The sequence below is a fragment of the Peromyscus eremicus genome, chromosome 4, assembly GCF_949786415.1.
Source record: "Peromyscus eremicus chromosome 4, PerEre_H2_v1, whole genome shotgun sequence".
Taxonomy (NCBI): Eukaryota; Metazoa; Chordata; class Mammalia; order Rodentia; family Cricetidae; genus Peromyscus; species Peromyscus eremicus.
Window position 1 is genome coordinate 80743711 of NC_081419.1, and position 13764 is coordinate 80757474.

At 34.7% G+C, this 13764-nt stretch overlaps 1 protein-coding gene across 1 annotated transcript in view; it reads right to left on the reverse strand.

The window, feature by feature from the left end:
- The window catches only part of Elp4 (elongator acetyltransferase complex subunit 4), a 217886-nt gene that overhangs the window by 171328 nt on the left and 32794 nt on the right, over positions 1-13764 (reverse strand). The window contains exon 3 of the mRNA XM_059261055.1: positions 9186-9307. Coding sequence (XP_059117038.1) covers positions 9186-9307 — 122 coding nt within the window. The remainder of the gene's footprint in view (positions 1-9185; positions 9308-13764) is intronic.

Genomic DNA, 13764 nt, shown 5'->3' on the forward strand with positions numbered 1-13764 from the left:
ACGAAATCACGACTTTCAGCCAACTTTTAATCTAGCAGAGATTATTAAACTATGGAGTAAATATCACATTATAAAGGCCCCCAATTTCATCAACATACCATAACTTGAAAAGACAGATGTGGTAAAGTAAGGCCACTTTCTGCAGCTCTTCACTTACAATGACAGAACTTCAATTTTGGAGAAGCCTGGCCACTGAAACACTTCAACCCTGGCTGAAGAAACCATCCTCTCTTCGAGCATGCTCACCATAAAGTTCATCTTTGGACATCACAAATCTTCATAGCTCTTGTATTCAATCTATGACCATAGGTGGTGTGCTACTTTCTCCTTTCATGGCATATTTTATGGTTTCAAATAAGTGGGACAAAGAGTATTATATTTTACTTTAAATGGCTCTAGTTTTCAGAACCCAAGTTACTAAGTGTTCTCAATACCCATGAAAACTGAATACCCATTTCTTCTGGGAAAAAAAAAAGAATTATATTAAATATTCCTAATTTAGACAATACATGGCTTCTTTTCAAGAATGATAAACTGCTATATAACCATTCCAATAACTGATTTACATTTTGTGTGTGCATAACATCTAAGGAGTCACAACTGTTCTGGTTTATGGGTTCAAAATAAATTAACAGTCTGGGATGTAGCTCGGTTGGCGGGGTGCCTGCTGAACAAGCATGAAGCCCTGGCTGGGTTCTCCCTCCAGTACCACAATAAGAGTAGGTGTGGAGGTACATGCCTGTAATCCCAGTGCTTTGAGGTGGAACAGGAGATAAAAGGCGGAATCCTTCTCAGGGACATAACAAGATGGGGGCAGCCTGAGGTACAGGAGTTCTTGTCTCAAAAATAAAATAAAAATTTGAATGTAATTTTAGGGCTGGAATGAGTGCTTTAGGTTTTAGAAAGCAATACTGCAGATTGTTCATGTTGAACTTAGATTTCTGGAATATGGTACCTCCCCGTCTTAAAAGCCTAAATGACCTGCAGATCTCCCAGCTTGCTAAGAAATAAAAGAGAAATGAAAATCTACTCATATTCTAAGTGAATTTCACCCTCTGGATGATAAACCTCACAGCCAACTAACCCTGCTGCTGTCCAAGTTCTGTGTCCAGGTGAAAACATCAGTGTCAGACACACATTCCTCTCACAGCAGCAGTGTTTCCCAGGAGTCAGGAGCCAGGAGTGCAGACTACTTCTCCTTCACAGTTCTGCTTTCATCTTTCCCTTTCCCTTCCTTGCTGGAATGCCAGTCCCATGCCATCTTTAAAAGCTGGCCACAAATGTAGGTCACTGGCAGCAGCAGCATGGCCCTCTTGCATGTCATTTTCTTAGACTTCAGATTGCTATAGAAGCTCCAAGTGCGGCTGCCAGGGGAGGGCCTCGGATTCTAAATGAGCTCTCACAGTAGCCAGGGGCTGGGGCAGAGTCACCCTGGGGGTCAAACAACACAATTATAGCTCAACAGGCACATCAGAGTACTAAGCACTAAAAAATGTGTAGATGGCTGATGATTTGGGAAGAAATAAAATGCTGACCCAGATGTAGAGGAAACATGATTTTGAGCTCTGCCTGCAAAGCAATACTTAGTATCTGTAAAGCTGATATAGACAAAATATATAGGCATAATAGTTTTAGGCAAATACAATAAATAGTATAATTTAGAAGATGTAAAAATGCATGAGGAAATAGTATTAATAAGATATTGAGCATATGACTTAGAAAGTTAAATGATGCAAAGACCCCATATAATTTTAAAGTATTTGTAATATAATATTTTGCTTTCATTCTGAATCACTGTAACAAAACTTTCAGATAAGACAAAAATGATGAAGGGTATACTTGTTTTTTTTTTTTTTTAAACTTCTTTTTGCCATTTTCTGGCAGAGTAACGAAGCTTGGGTCTGAGGTATTTTGTATTCCTTCCACTCAGAGCTGCAGTGTAATGGAATCAAGCACTGGCCCTCTATAGTCACTTTCCTACTGTCTTCTGAGTCAAGAAACAAATGGATGGGAAATAGAAACTTTAAACATCCAAACATCAAACTGTCAGAAGGAAAAGAAAACTGTATTAATTCAAATGCTACAGTGTTTGGCAAAAGTATTACTCTAATTAATTCTTAAATAACTCATCATATCTTTCATTTCAATTTAAACCAGAGAATCAAATAAAGTAAATTTATGATAAAATGAGCCAGATTTAAATAAACGAGTTCAAGGTTTGGGTAACAATCGTAGTATATAGGATATTTTCAATTTATTAAGATAGTCAAGTTTTTACTTGTTAATCTTCAGTTCATGAGAATTATAAAAATTTTAATATTTTACTGTATTCTTTCATTATTAAATATTGTTTTGCTATGTTCATTTATCAAATATGGCTTATTTTAAATAGTTACTTATTCTGTGATAAGTCATAGTAATGCTTTTCCTTTTAAATTTTGAAAGATTAAATATGAAAAACTGGACCTAAATTTTAACCTTGAACCGTGAATTCAGTGATACGATGTTCAATCTGCAGGATGCTACCAGTCTTTAGGAAACATCACAGTAGGATGCTGCAGCCAGCAGTCGTATATCTGTCCTGCTAGTAGCTGTGCATCTGTCCTGATTACAGACTTAACAACATTCTATCTTGTCTGAAGCATCCTGGCTGATGTTGGAGATAGGAAATATTGCATATAAAAAAACCAGTCAAAAGTTTAATGCAACATCGTAAAGGTTTCACCCTTTTCTCCAGATATTAGATACTTTATTCTGCATGAACATTACTTATCTGCATGCCAGCACCAGCAAGTATGCAAAGTTTTGCCCTTACTGTAAAATGTAACAGCATTTACTTCTGAAAATTTTCTTGAGTTCCACATATATATTAACAAATGACATTAAATTCATAAAAGGAATGTAATATAAAATATTAGTATCTTCAACTTTTAAAGTGAGGTATGTGTTCACATATAATTTTTATTACATAAAAAACCCTACTGCTAAATATTTAAATATCTTTATATAAAAATTAAAATTTTATTATTTTATACAACATTCCACAGAAAGTATATTTTCTTGGGCAGTACTCATCTATTGCATTTGAGATTAACAAGAAAATTCTTGTAGATAAGAAAGTTAACTACAATACTTATAGTGTGTGCTTTTTAAAGATTGAACAACTCCACATGTACTGTTCTATAGGACTTTCTAAGGGTATAATTTCTCAAAGCTGCATCTTAATGCCAGTTTCTTGAAGGAGCTCTGACTACAATAGGCATGAATATGTTCTCAAAGGATGATGGATAAATTGCTGGGTGGTTATATAATATACCTTAGGCAGCTGATGAGGCTTATCTCTTTTCTTTCAGTTATATAGTTTTAAAATAATTATGGTCTATAAAATTGTCTTTCCCCTCTTCTTTGTCCAGAAATATTTGCTCTGGTTATAGGTCTGAGAAATTAAAACTAAGCAATTACAACATAATTTTTCTTGTACTGTATTTTTAAACATGGTTAATACCTTGATTTTGGTCATTCTTTATTGAACCTTTTGATAAAAATGAAATTTTAAGTATAATGATAATTGTGTTGGACATCTGAAATTCTAAGAAAATATTACTTAGAAAAACCTATTTACTTGTATCAGTATTCAACATATCAATTTATACTACAAAATATTTTGTTTATTCTTCTCAGGGAGATGCTAAAATATTTCTGTATTTGTATTATGAGTATATGAATAATTTAAATGTTTAGTACTCATACATTTATAATACTTTATATTTTAAACACATATAAATACTAAGTGGACCACATTACATTTTCATATATTAAAACATTTGCATTTTTCATAGAAAAAGAATGCTATTTGTTTAAAATCAAATTTTGCTTCCTTTCCATATCAAAGACAAGAAATATAAAATGAGATGACCGGAAATTTAGGAAATATAACTGAGTGCAGTAGTCTATATTCAATTAAGTGTAATAGAGTTGTATAAAATATAAGCACACAAATTAAGTTTTAAATGAATTACAAATAATTGTATTTATGTAGCACAAAGTTAAACATACATACTATTTAAAACAATCAAAAGTACTAATCTAAAGATATGATTATAGTTAAATGTAAATAATGCTATTACAATAAATGAAAGTAATTTTTACTTTATTCGTGTGTGTGTGTATGTGTGTGTGTGTGTGTGTGTGTGTACGACGTATGTGTGGAGTGTGTGCCATGGAATGCATATGACACTCAGAGGACAACTTTGTGGAGTAGGTTTTCTCCTTCTGTCTTTATGTCAATACCAGGATTATACTCAGATCACCAGGCTTATATAAGCAAGCACTTGCTCCTGCTGAGCCATGTGCTCCTTTAAAAAATAAATTTATTATTAAAAGAGGTAGCAAATGGACAAATGAGTCATAAAAGGTACTAAAAGCTAATTTTCTTCTAGGTTCAACTATGGCACAGTCTTTTCTTTTGTGATAGGTAAATGTATAAAAATGTAACTGACATTGGAAGTGTAAAACCCTTAGCAAAGTTCCATAGCTTTAGAATGTCCATTCTAACTTCACAGATACTCAGTGGAATGTACAGAGCTTGAGACTGGGCAAGTATTTGAGTGGCTACCATGTTTTTATTTGAGTTCATTACAACTCAAATGTTTTTATTTGAGTTTGTCATTTATGGTTGTTGCTGTTTTTTTTTTTTAAAGTGATAGTTTCTTCTCTAAATCCCATATATTCAATTTTATGGTCTATTGAATATATTCTTGATAAATATTCAATTATTGAAAACAAAATTGGCATTTAAATAAAAATTACTTGTTTTAGGTTACTTATAAAGAAAAAAATTTCAAAAATTAAGTACCAAATCATGTTATAAAAGTATAACTATTGCTTAAAAGCATTAGGCTTTGTGGCAACATTATAATGTCTTTGATAATGTTCTAAGTGGAAAAGAATATGACATCACTAGAACACACTCCTAAACACCCACTATGGCAGAAAGTAACACAGTGATTACCTGGGGTTAGACAGTGAGAGAAATAGGGAGATGCTGGTTAAAATACACAAAACTTTTGACTCTGAGGAAATTCTGGGAGCACAGAGATTACAGCTAAAAATACTATATTGGGTACTGAAGGGAAAAGTGGTCTAAAGTGTTCTTACTACACTAACAATGGCAACTATGGTAGGTCATAGATTCCCTGTGAATACACACACACATATCTCATGTTATTAATGGTAAATATACACAGTTATCACTTTTCAATTACACTTCAGTAAATTCTGGGGTTAAGGAACAAAAACCAAAGAAAAACCAATAATGACAACTTTAAAACAAAAGAAGAGGGCTGGGGAAGTGGCTCAGTGGCTGAGAGCACTTGCAACTTTGGAAGAGGATTCATATTAGGTTCCCAACATGTACATGGAGGTTCACAACCTTCTGTAACTCCAGTTCCAAGGGATCTGACACCCTCTTCTGATCTATGTGGGCATCAGGTTCTTACATGGTGCACATACATACATGTAGGTAAACATTCATACATATAAAATAAAAATAAACACATTTTAAACAATGGAAATAAAAAAGAACTACTTATGCTTATCTAGAGCAAAGTATCCTTTAAGATAATAAAATTAAAACACTACATGTGTGTGTTTATAAGTACGTTAAGAGTTTATTGCGCTGGGCGGTGGTGGCGCAAGCCAGGTGGTGGTGGCGCACGCCTTTAATCCCAGCACTCGGGAGGCAGAGCCAGGCGGATCTCTGTGAGTTCGAGGCCAGCCTGGGCTACCAAGTGAGTTCCAGGAAAGGTGCAAAGCTACACAGAGAAACCCTGTCTCGGAAAGAAAAAAAAAAAAAAAAAAAAAAAAGAGTTTATTGCAAGAAGCTTGCTCAAAGCAGTTGTGGAGGCTGACGAACCCCAAAGCCCTGCAGAGTGAGTTTTCAAGGTCTCAAGAGTCATGTCTGCAAGCCCATCTGAGGTCAGGACAACTGAAGGTGTAATTCCAATCTGAAGGCTGACAGGTTGGAGTCCTGGGACAAGCTGATGTTTCAGTTAAGTCAGAAGGGAGGAAACAGACAATGCCCAAGTTCAAATCCAGTCATAACAGAAAATTCTTATGCTCAAGATAATCAATCCTTTTATTCTGTTCAGGCATTCAAGAGATTAAATAAAGCTCAATTATACTTGACAAAAAAAATCATCTTTACTCAGCATAAAAGAATTCAACGTTGCAGAACAGTGGTGGCACATGCTTTGAATCCTATCACTCAGGAGGCAGAGGCATGTGGATCTATCTACAGAGTGAGTTTCAGGACAGCCAGGGATACATAGAGAAACCCTGTCTCAAAAAAACAAACAAACAAAAAAAAACCCAAACCAAACCAAACAAAAAAAAATTTCAATGTTGATTTCACCCAAAAATATTCACTGTATAACCTGGATAATCTCTGATCAAGTATCTGGGTATTGCGTGGCCCAGTCAGGTCTGAAATTAAACATCACAAAGATATAATTTTATTTTCTTACAATATTCATATACATTAAAATGCATTTATTTATCCCATTATAATATGCAGCAAAATTATAGCTGTAAATAAAACAGAGGAAAGCTCTGCCTTCATGGGGAATATACTGAATAAACAAATATACAGGGAAATTATAAAGTCTGACCTCTATGAAAGAATTGTTAGTTTTAAATTTAGTATTACAGTATCTTTTATGCTTGAGTATAGAAGTTTGTTGCTGTCATTGACATGTTGAAAATTAATATTTTATGCTACCAATTCCTTATAAATAATGTTACAGTTTAGGTCTGCAGTTTTCCCCAAAGGCCTGTGTTTTAAGGCTTGGTTACCATCCTATTACTGTACTATCAGGCACTATGGAACCTTTAGAAGGGAGCCTCTTAGAAGGAAGTTGGTTGCTCAGGTGAGCAGTGGAATGGCCTTAAAAGAGATACTGGGACTCTGGTCTCTGCTCCCTTTCACTCTTTGCTTCCCAGAGACCATGAGGTGAGCAGACACCATATATCTCCCATGATGCTCTATCACAAGCCCAAAGCAATGAGGTCAAGGGATCATGGACTGAAAACTCTAAACCACGAGACAAAATTAACCCTTCCACTTCAAAAATGTATTTTACTTATGTGCATGTGTTTGTGCACCTTCCTGCATGAATGTAGATATACCACGTATATGCAGGTGTCCAAGGAAGCTAGAAGAGTGCATTGGGCATCCTGGAACTGGAGTTATAGAATTCTGAGCCCTCTGATGTGGGGGCTGGTAACTAAACCCGTGTTATCTCTAGGAGTAGTAAGTGTTCACAACCACTGAGCTGTTTCTCCAGCAACTTTTATGCTTTTAAGGTAGATCATCTCAAGTAACGTGTCATAGGAATGGAAAGCTGATTAATACAAAGGACATTCACCTGAAATTTCCCTGACTATGTGCTAAAAGAAAAATTCATTCAGATCATGAATTCTATTCAAATGATGGCTTAAATTGGGGTCCTGTTCCAGAAAAAAGAATTAAATATTGTACAAGTCAGAATCATTCTCTATAAGGTCAAAAACATTCTTGCCTTAAGAAAAAATACAACACATAGATCATATATTTTATCATTATTGCTTATTATTTAGAAAAGAGTTACTTCTGGTAGTCTCAAAGGAAAAGAATATCAAATGATGAGTATTTGTAATTTCTGTACCCTCTGATTTCTTTGTTCTTTTATTGATACAACTCCAGACATTTTGAAGATATTTTTCTTTAGCTAACTTTTTCAGAGTTCTCTTATCATAGTGAATATAATGAACATTACCAACTACATGTAACAATGCTGCTATGAACATTTAAATTTCTTTATGTAGGTTTAGAATAAAGCTTTGGCTTAATCTTTGCAATAAAAATGCCAAATATGTTAATGACTTGGAACCAATGTACTTTTGCATACATTAAATAAAATCATTAAAGCACGGTCATGCATGGTGGTGCACATTTTTAATTCTAGCACTCATAAAACAGAGGCAGGTGGATCTCTGTGAGTATGATCTCAGGTTTGAGGCCAACCTGGTCTACATAGTGAGTTCCAGAACAGCCAAAACTACATAACAGAAAGACCCTGTCTCAAAAAACTAAAAACCAAACAAATGAACAAGCCGGGCAATAGTGGAGCACACCTTTAATTCCAGTACCCAGGAGGCAGAGGCAGGCAGATCTTTGTGAGTTCGAGGCCAGCCTGGGCTACAGGATGAGTTCCAGGAAAGGCACAAAGCTACCCAGAGAAACCCTGTCTTGAAAAACAAAAACAAAACAAACAAAAAACCCAAACAAATGAAAAATATAAAGTAGTAAAAACAACAGAATACAAAATATCATTTTTATTTATTTGCTTTACCACACTGTATTTATTTTTTATACTTTTATATAAGAAGTGAAAATCAATATGGTGACATTGTTTTGCAGAATTCTTACAAGTTAGTTCATATTGTAGAAGCAGGAAAGTAAGGGTTGGCTCTGGAATATCTGCCTAAGCATAGTAGCAGTTAGGATGAAAAAAAGATGACTTTTGTCCAACTGAGAAAGTTAATTAGAAGTAAAAGAAGAGAGTATGTTCCTTCTGTTTTCAGTAAGCAATATAAACTGAGTTTTTGTTGTTGTTTTGCTATTAAACATGATTAATGTCTGGTCCAATAATTTGTATTCAGTTTTAAATAGTTTATTAATTTTCTTTTACTTCTGATTAAAAGAAAACTCTCTAATAACACTAATTTAAAACAAAACTCTGCTAAAAAAATGATTGTTTTCATTTAGATAAAACAACAACAACCCACCTCCCACCCTGACATATGGCCTGATGTGGTAATGAGTGTCTGCAATCCCAGCACTCAAGTTGGTGAGAGAGCAAATTCTAAGTTCAAAGCTAACTTGGGTTACATAGTAAGACTAAAACCAAACCATGAGAAAAAGAGTCAGGCATGGTGATGCAGGACTGTAATCCCAGAATTCCAGACACTGAGGCAGGGCTGCTGTTAGTTTGAAGTCAGCCACAATCTAGAGTGAGGCCCTGACTCAGAAAAACAAAAGCTCCCATTAATGTATATAAATATAATTTGTAAGTACATGTCTTGCTTGTATATAATTCCTTTTCATGAAGCATTCAAAATGTATGTTGAATTACTATATTCTATACCTGTAAAATGTCAGCAGGCTTTTCTTTGGCAGATGCAACCAACAGAGTATGCCCATTGACGATTCCTTCTGCCAGGAAATACTTGAAGAGCAAAGGCGAATAAGTATTGTATTTATCTTCTTCTGCAATAAATAAATAAATAAATAAATAAATAAATAAATAAATAAATAAATACATTAGAATCCTGTATAATTATACATATTTTTTACATTTTTTCCTCTTTAAAACAAGTTCGTGATGTGAGGGAATAGATTATGTTTTCCAAATGAACAATGAGACTAAGAGAATCAAAACACAGATTTCATAATACAGATTTCCTTATTCCAAAGATCATTCTCCAACCACTATACCACTCTGAAAACCAAAAACTTTAGAGGGTTATGTATGCTTTAGAGTTCAGATTTAAATTGTTTTAAATTATTTATTGTTTTAGATAATATAATTACATCACTTCTCCTCCCCTCATATAACTCCCCTTGCTCTGTTTCAATCAGATTTAAAAATTTATAATATTTATATGTAGGTGTACATGACACAGGATACAGCTGGAAGTCAGAGGACAACCTGTAGGAGTTGGTTCTCTTGTATCATGGTGGTCTCAGGGATTGGATCCAGGTTGTCAAGATTGATGACAAGAACCTTTACCTGCCTAGATGTTCCATTAACCTAAGGTCAGATAAATACATAAGCACACATACACACGTATAGTTACTTTGTGTATGTATGCGTGCATTATGTGTATTTGGGGCGAACATGCCATGAAGTGTGTGTAGGACAGAGGATACCTTTGTGGCTCAGTCCTTTCCTTCCACTTTTACATGGGATCTGGAATTGAACTCAGGTTGCCAGAATCTCACATTAACTGCCTTTACCTGCTAAACCATTTTGCCAGTCCGATGTATGATTATCACATGATGCAACTATCCTTTGATGGTTCAATTTCCCAGGCACTGCACTTCCCTAATTTTTTAAATTATGTTTTATTTAGTTATTTTGTGTTCGAGTGCATTTATGTACGTGTGCCTCGGCATGCATGTGGAGGTCAGGAGACAATTTGAGGAGCCCGTTCTCTTTAGCATGGGGGCAAGGGGATTGAACTCAGGTTTTCAGGCTTCCAGGTAAGAGACATCTTGTTGGCCCAGTCATCATATTTCTGAAAAAGCCAGCATTACCCAACACATCCTGTAGACACACTTATTTCTTTCATAGCAAAATAATTAAGTACTTAATGTATATATCCTGATGATTAAAGTTTATTTTAATCAGTAAACACTAAGCATACTGCCTTCTTGGTAACACTGCTACAAGTTCAAACTTCAGGAAAACACTGCTGTTTTCAGTAATATAATTTTTAAGGATATTAGCAACAAATTTCCAATGTAGAAATTCAGTTAACATTTGTCGAGGAAATTAATAATGACTACTCTTGATTTACACAATAAATCATTCTGGTTCTGAACTCAGAATTTAACAATAATTTAAAGGACTAATTTGATAGTTTATAAATTGGTACTGACTACTTTCCCACTAACGGATCCTTTCACTTTTATTATTCCTTTATCCTTTCTTTCTGACTTTTTAACAATTAAATGAAGATTTGGGAGATTTATTCTTTTTTTTTGGGTGCCTGTCCTGGATCTCACTTTGTAGACCAGTCTGGCCTCGAACTCACAGAGATCCGTCTGGCTCTGTCTCCTGAGTGCTGGGATTAAAGGCATGTGCCACTGCTGCCTGGCTTCATTTTTTTTTAAAGCCAAAATGTGTAATACTTTTTGTGATTTCCCTACAAAATGAATGTAACTTCAGCCAATCTTTATTCTCCTGACAAATGGCCACATTTACAATTCAGTTTTTCTTCCTTTAACTACTAGAGCACCGAAGGATAAGAAATATAAGTAACTATTGATTGTGTAAATCAAGAGTAGTCATTATTAATTTCCTCGACAAATGTTAACTGAATTTCTACATTGGAAAGTTGTTGCTAATATCCTTAAAAATTATATTACTGAAAACAGCAGTGTTTTCCTGAAGTTTGAACTTGTAGCAGTGTTACCAAGAAGGCAGTATGCAAAACAACCTGCAGCTCTAACTGTGAACCGTGGATAATGTACCACTAACAAAACAGATACCAGAAGTCATTGCAAAGTGACACAAAGTTAGCAGCAACTACAGAAGAGTTTCATTAAGAAAGATACTGCATGTGGAATGTGCAGGATTTCAGGGGTTGGGGTCTTTTAACCTAAGAATGCCCTTGACTTCCATTAGGTTTGGCAGTATTATATCCTTTTCAGATTGAGGTGGTAAGATGTGAACTTCAGATTGATCAGACAACATTGTAGCATGAATCTTAAAAGGTCTTATTAATAAAAACAAACCCAGGCCCTGGTATTGGGGTGAATGCTGGAAGATCAGAGAAGCAGAACAAGCCACAGCCACCTCACCTCACCAACTCCTAAGCTGATCTTGTTTCCTCAGACTGGAAGCCTCTGAGTCCTCATCCAGAATGAATCTCAGTTGAACTGTTGCTCAAAAGTCTAAAAGCTTAACCAGGCTTTAGTTCCTCATCCTCACTCCTTAAATACCTTTCTGCTTCCTGCCATCACTTCCTGGGATTAAAGGCTCTTGTTACCACGCCTAGCTGTTTCCAGTGTGGCTTTGAATTCACAGAGATCCAGATGGATGTCTGCTTCTGGAATGCTAGGATTAAAGGCATGTGTGCCACCATTTTCTGGCCTCTATATCTAGTGGCTGTTCTGTTCTTTGACCTCAGATAAGTTAATTAGGGTGCACAATATTTTGGGGAACACAATATCACCACACAACATGCTAACACAGAAACCATGTGTTTCTGTGAAGAAAGACTTCAGCATATCTTCCCTGATATCCTCAGGCTACAGTGAAATAAACTAGAAGTCAATGACAATATGATCCACAAAGACTGGAAACAGGGAAATCAAAGCACATCTTTCTAATTATTTAATTGTGGATCAAAAATGTGTGAAAAGGGAAATTGGGAAAGGTTTTAACCTAAATAATTATATTTGATATATTATTAAACAACTTATGAGGAGTTTGGGGGATCAGGTAAAGCATCATTAAGAACACAAAAAGACCAGGATTATGGGCCAAGCTTCAAGGATAGAAACAGAGGAAAATTGTTTACCAATATTGGAGGGAAAAATCAGTACATCAAAATGTGATTTTATGATAAGGTCAAGGACCTGGTAATCTTTTGACTAGGCTAATAAAGAACAAAAAGTAATCGGCCACAAATTGTCTAAATTGGAAATGACATAGGGGTATTCCACTAAAGAAATTATTCATATTGAAAATATTAGAAGAAATACTTTGAATAATTTTATAGTAAAATTTTTACAATTCCAAAAACTGGACAAAATCATTTTAAGTTGTCAAGTTATCAAATATGGTAAAATAGGAAACAATATTAAATTCATATTTAAAACTACCTAAATTCACTTCGGGCATAGGAAATTTTACTAGTAAATTCAATATTTGTAAAAACAGTTTCTAACACTTAACAAGAGCATGAAAAAGTGAGAAGAAAAAACTCACTGGACATTATTATTTGGATATCCAAATGAGAGAAAGGCTAAAAAGATACATATCATTATGTACATTTAAATATCGATCCAAACATGTGGTTCCAGAAACACATGACAGGGTGGAGAGAAACACTTCCAAATCCATCTTGATACAAGTGTAAATCCATCACCAGAACCAGATCAAGATATTATGGAAAGAAAGACACGGACTAGCAAGTCTCACAAACACATTACATAAAGAGTATAAAAGGAAACCCATAACAAAAACAAATATAATATAGTAAGATTAAGTGAGTTTTATCTGATTAGAAGAATCCATGTACCACAATAATAGATTCAAAAGACAAGATTATACAATTACTAGATTAGGCAAAAGTTGCAGGCAATGGGAATAAAATGAAATGTCTAACACAATAAATGAGATCTACAAAAACCTATAGATAATATGATACTTAATGGCAAATTAAATGCATTTTTTCTGAGATTGGAATAATCAAAGTATGTGTACTCTCACTAGTCCTAATTCATATTGTACAGTGTCATACAATAAATGTGAAAACTGAAAGTTATATATATTAGAAGACTATCACTTACATAGGAAATATCAAGGAATCTGACAAATAACTAGTAAAACTAGTAAGTCAAGGCTGTCAAGTGGGAAGTCAATATTTACAAATTAACTATCCTCCTATATACTTGCAACAAACCTTAGAAAATGATGGTCTTAAAATCCCATTTACCAACCAGGCCTGGTGCTTCATCCATGTAATGCTAGTACTCAGGATACTGATACAGGAGGATTGCCACAACCTTGAGGAGAGGTTGGGCTTATACAGTGACTTCTGCGTCAGCTTGGGTGAAACACCAAAACCAAGTCAACCAAAAATAATCCCCAAACCCAAGCAATGCCTCCCCAAACCCCAAAACAAACAAAACCCCAACTAAACAGAAAGCAAACAGATAAACAAAACAGAGTTAATATTAAGCACCTAAAAATAAAACCTTTAAAAATATTT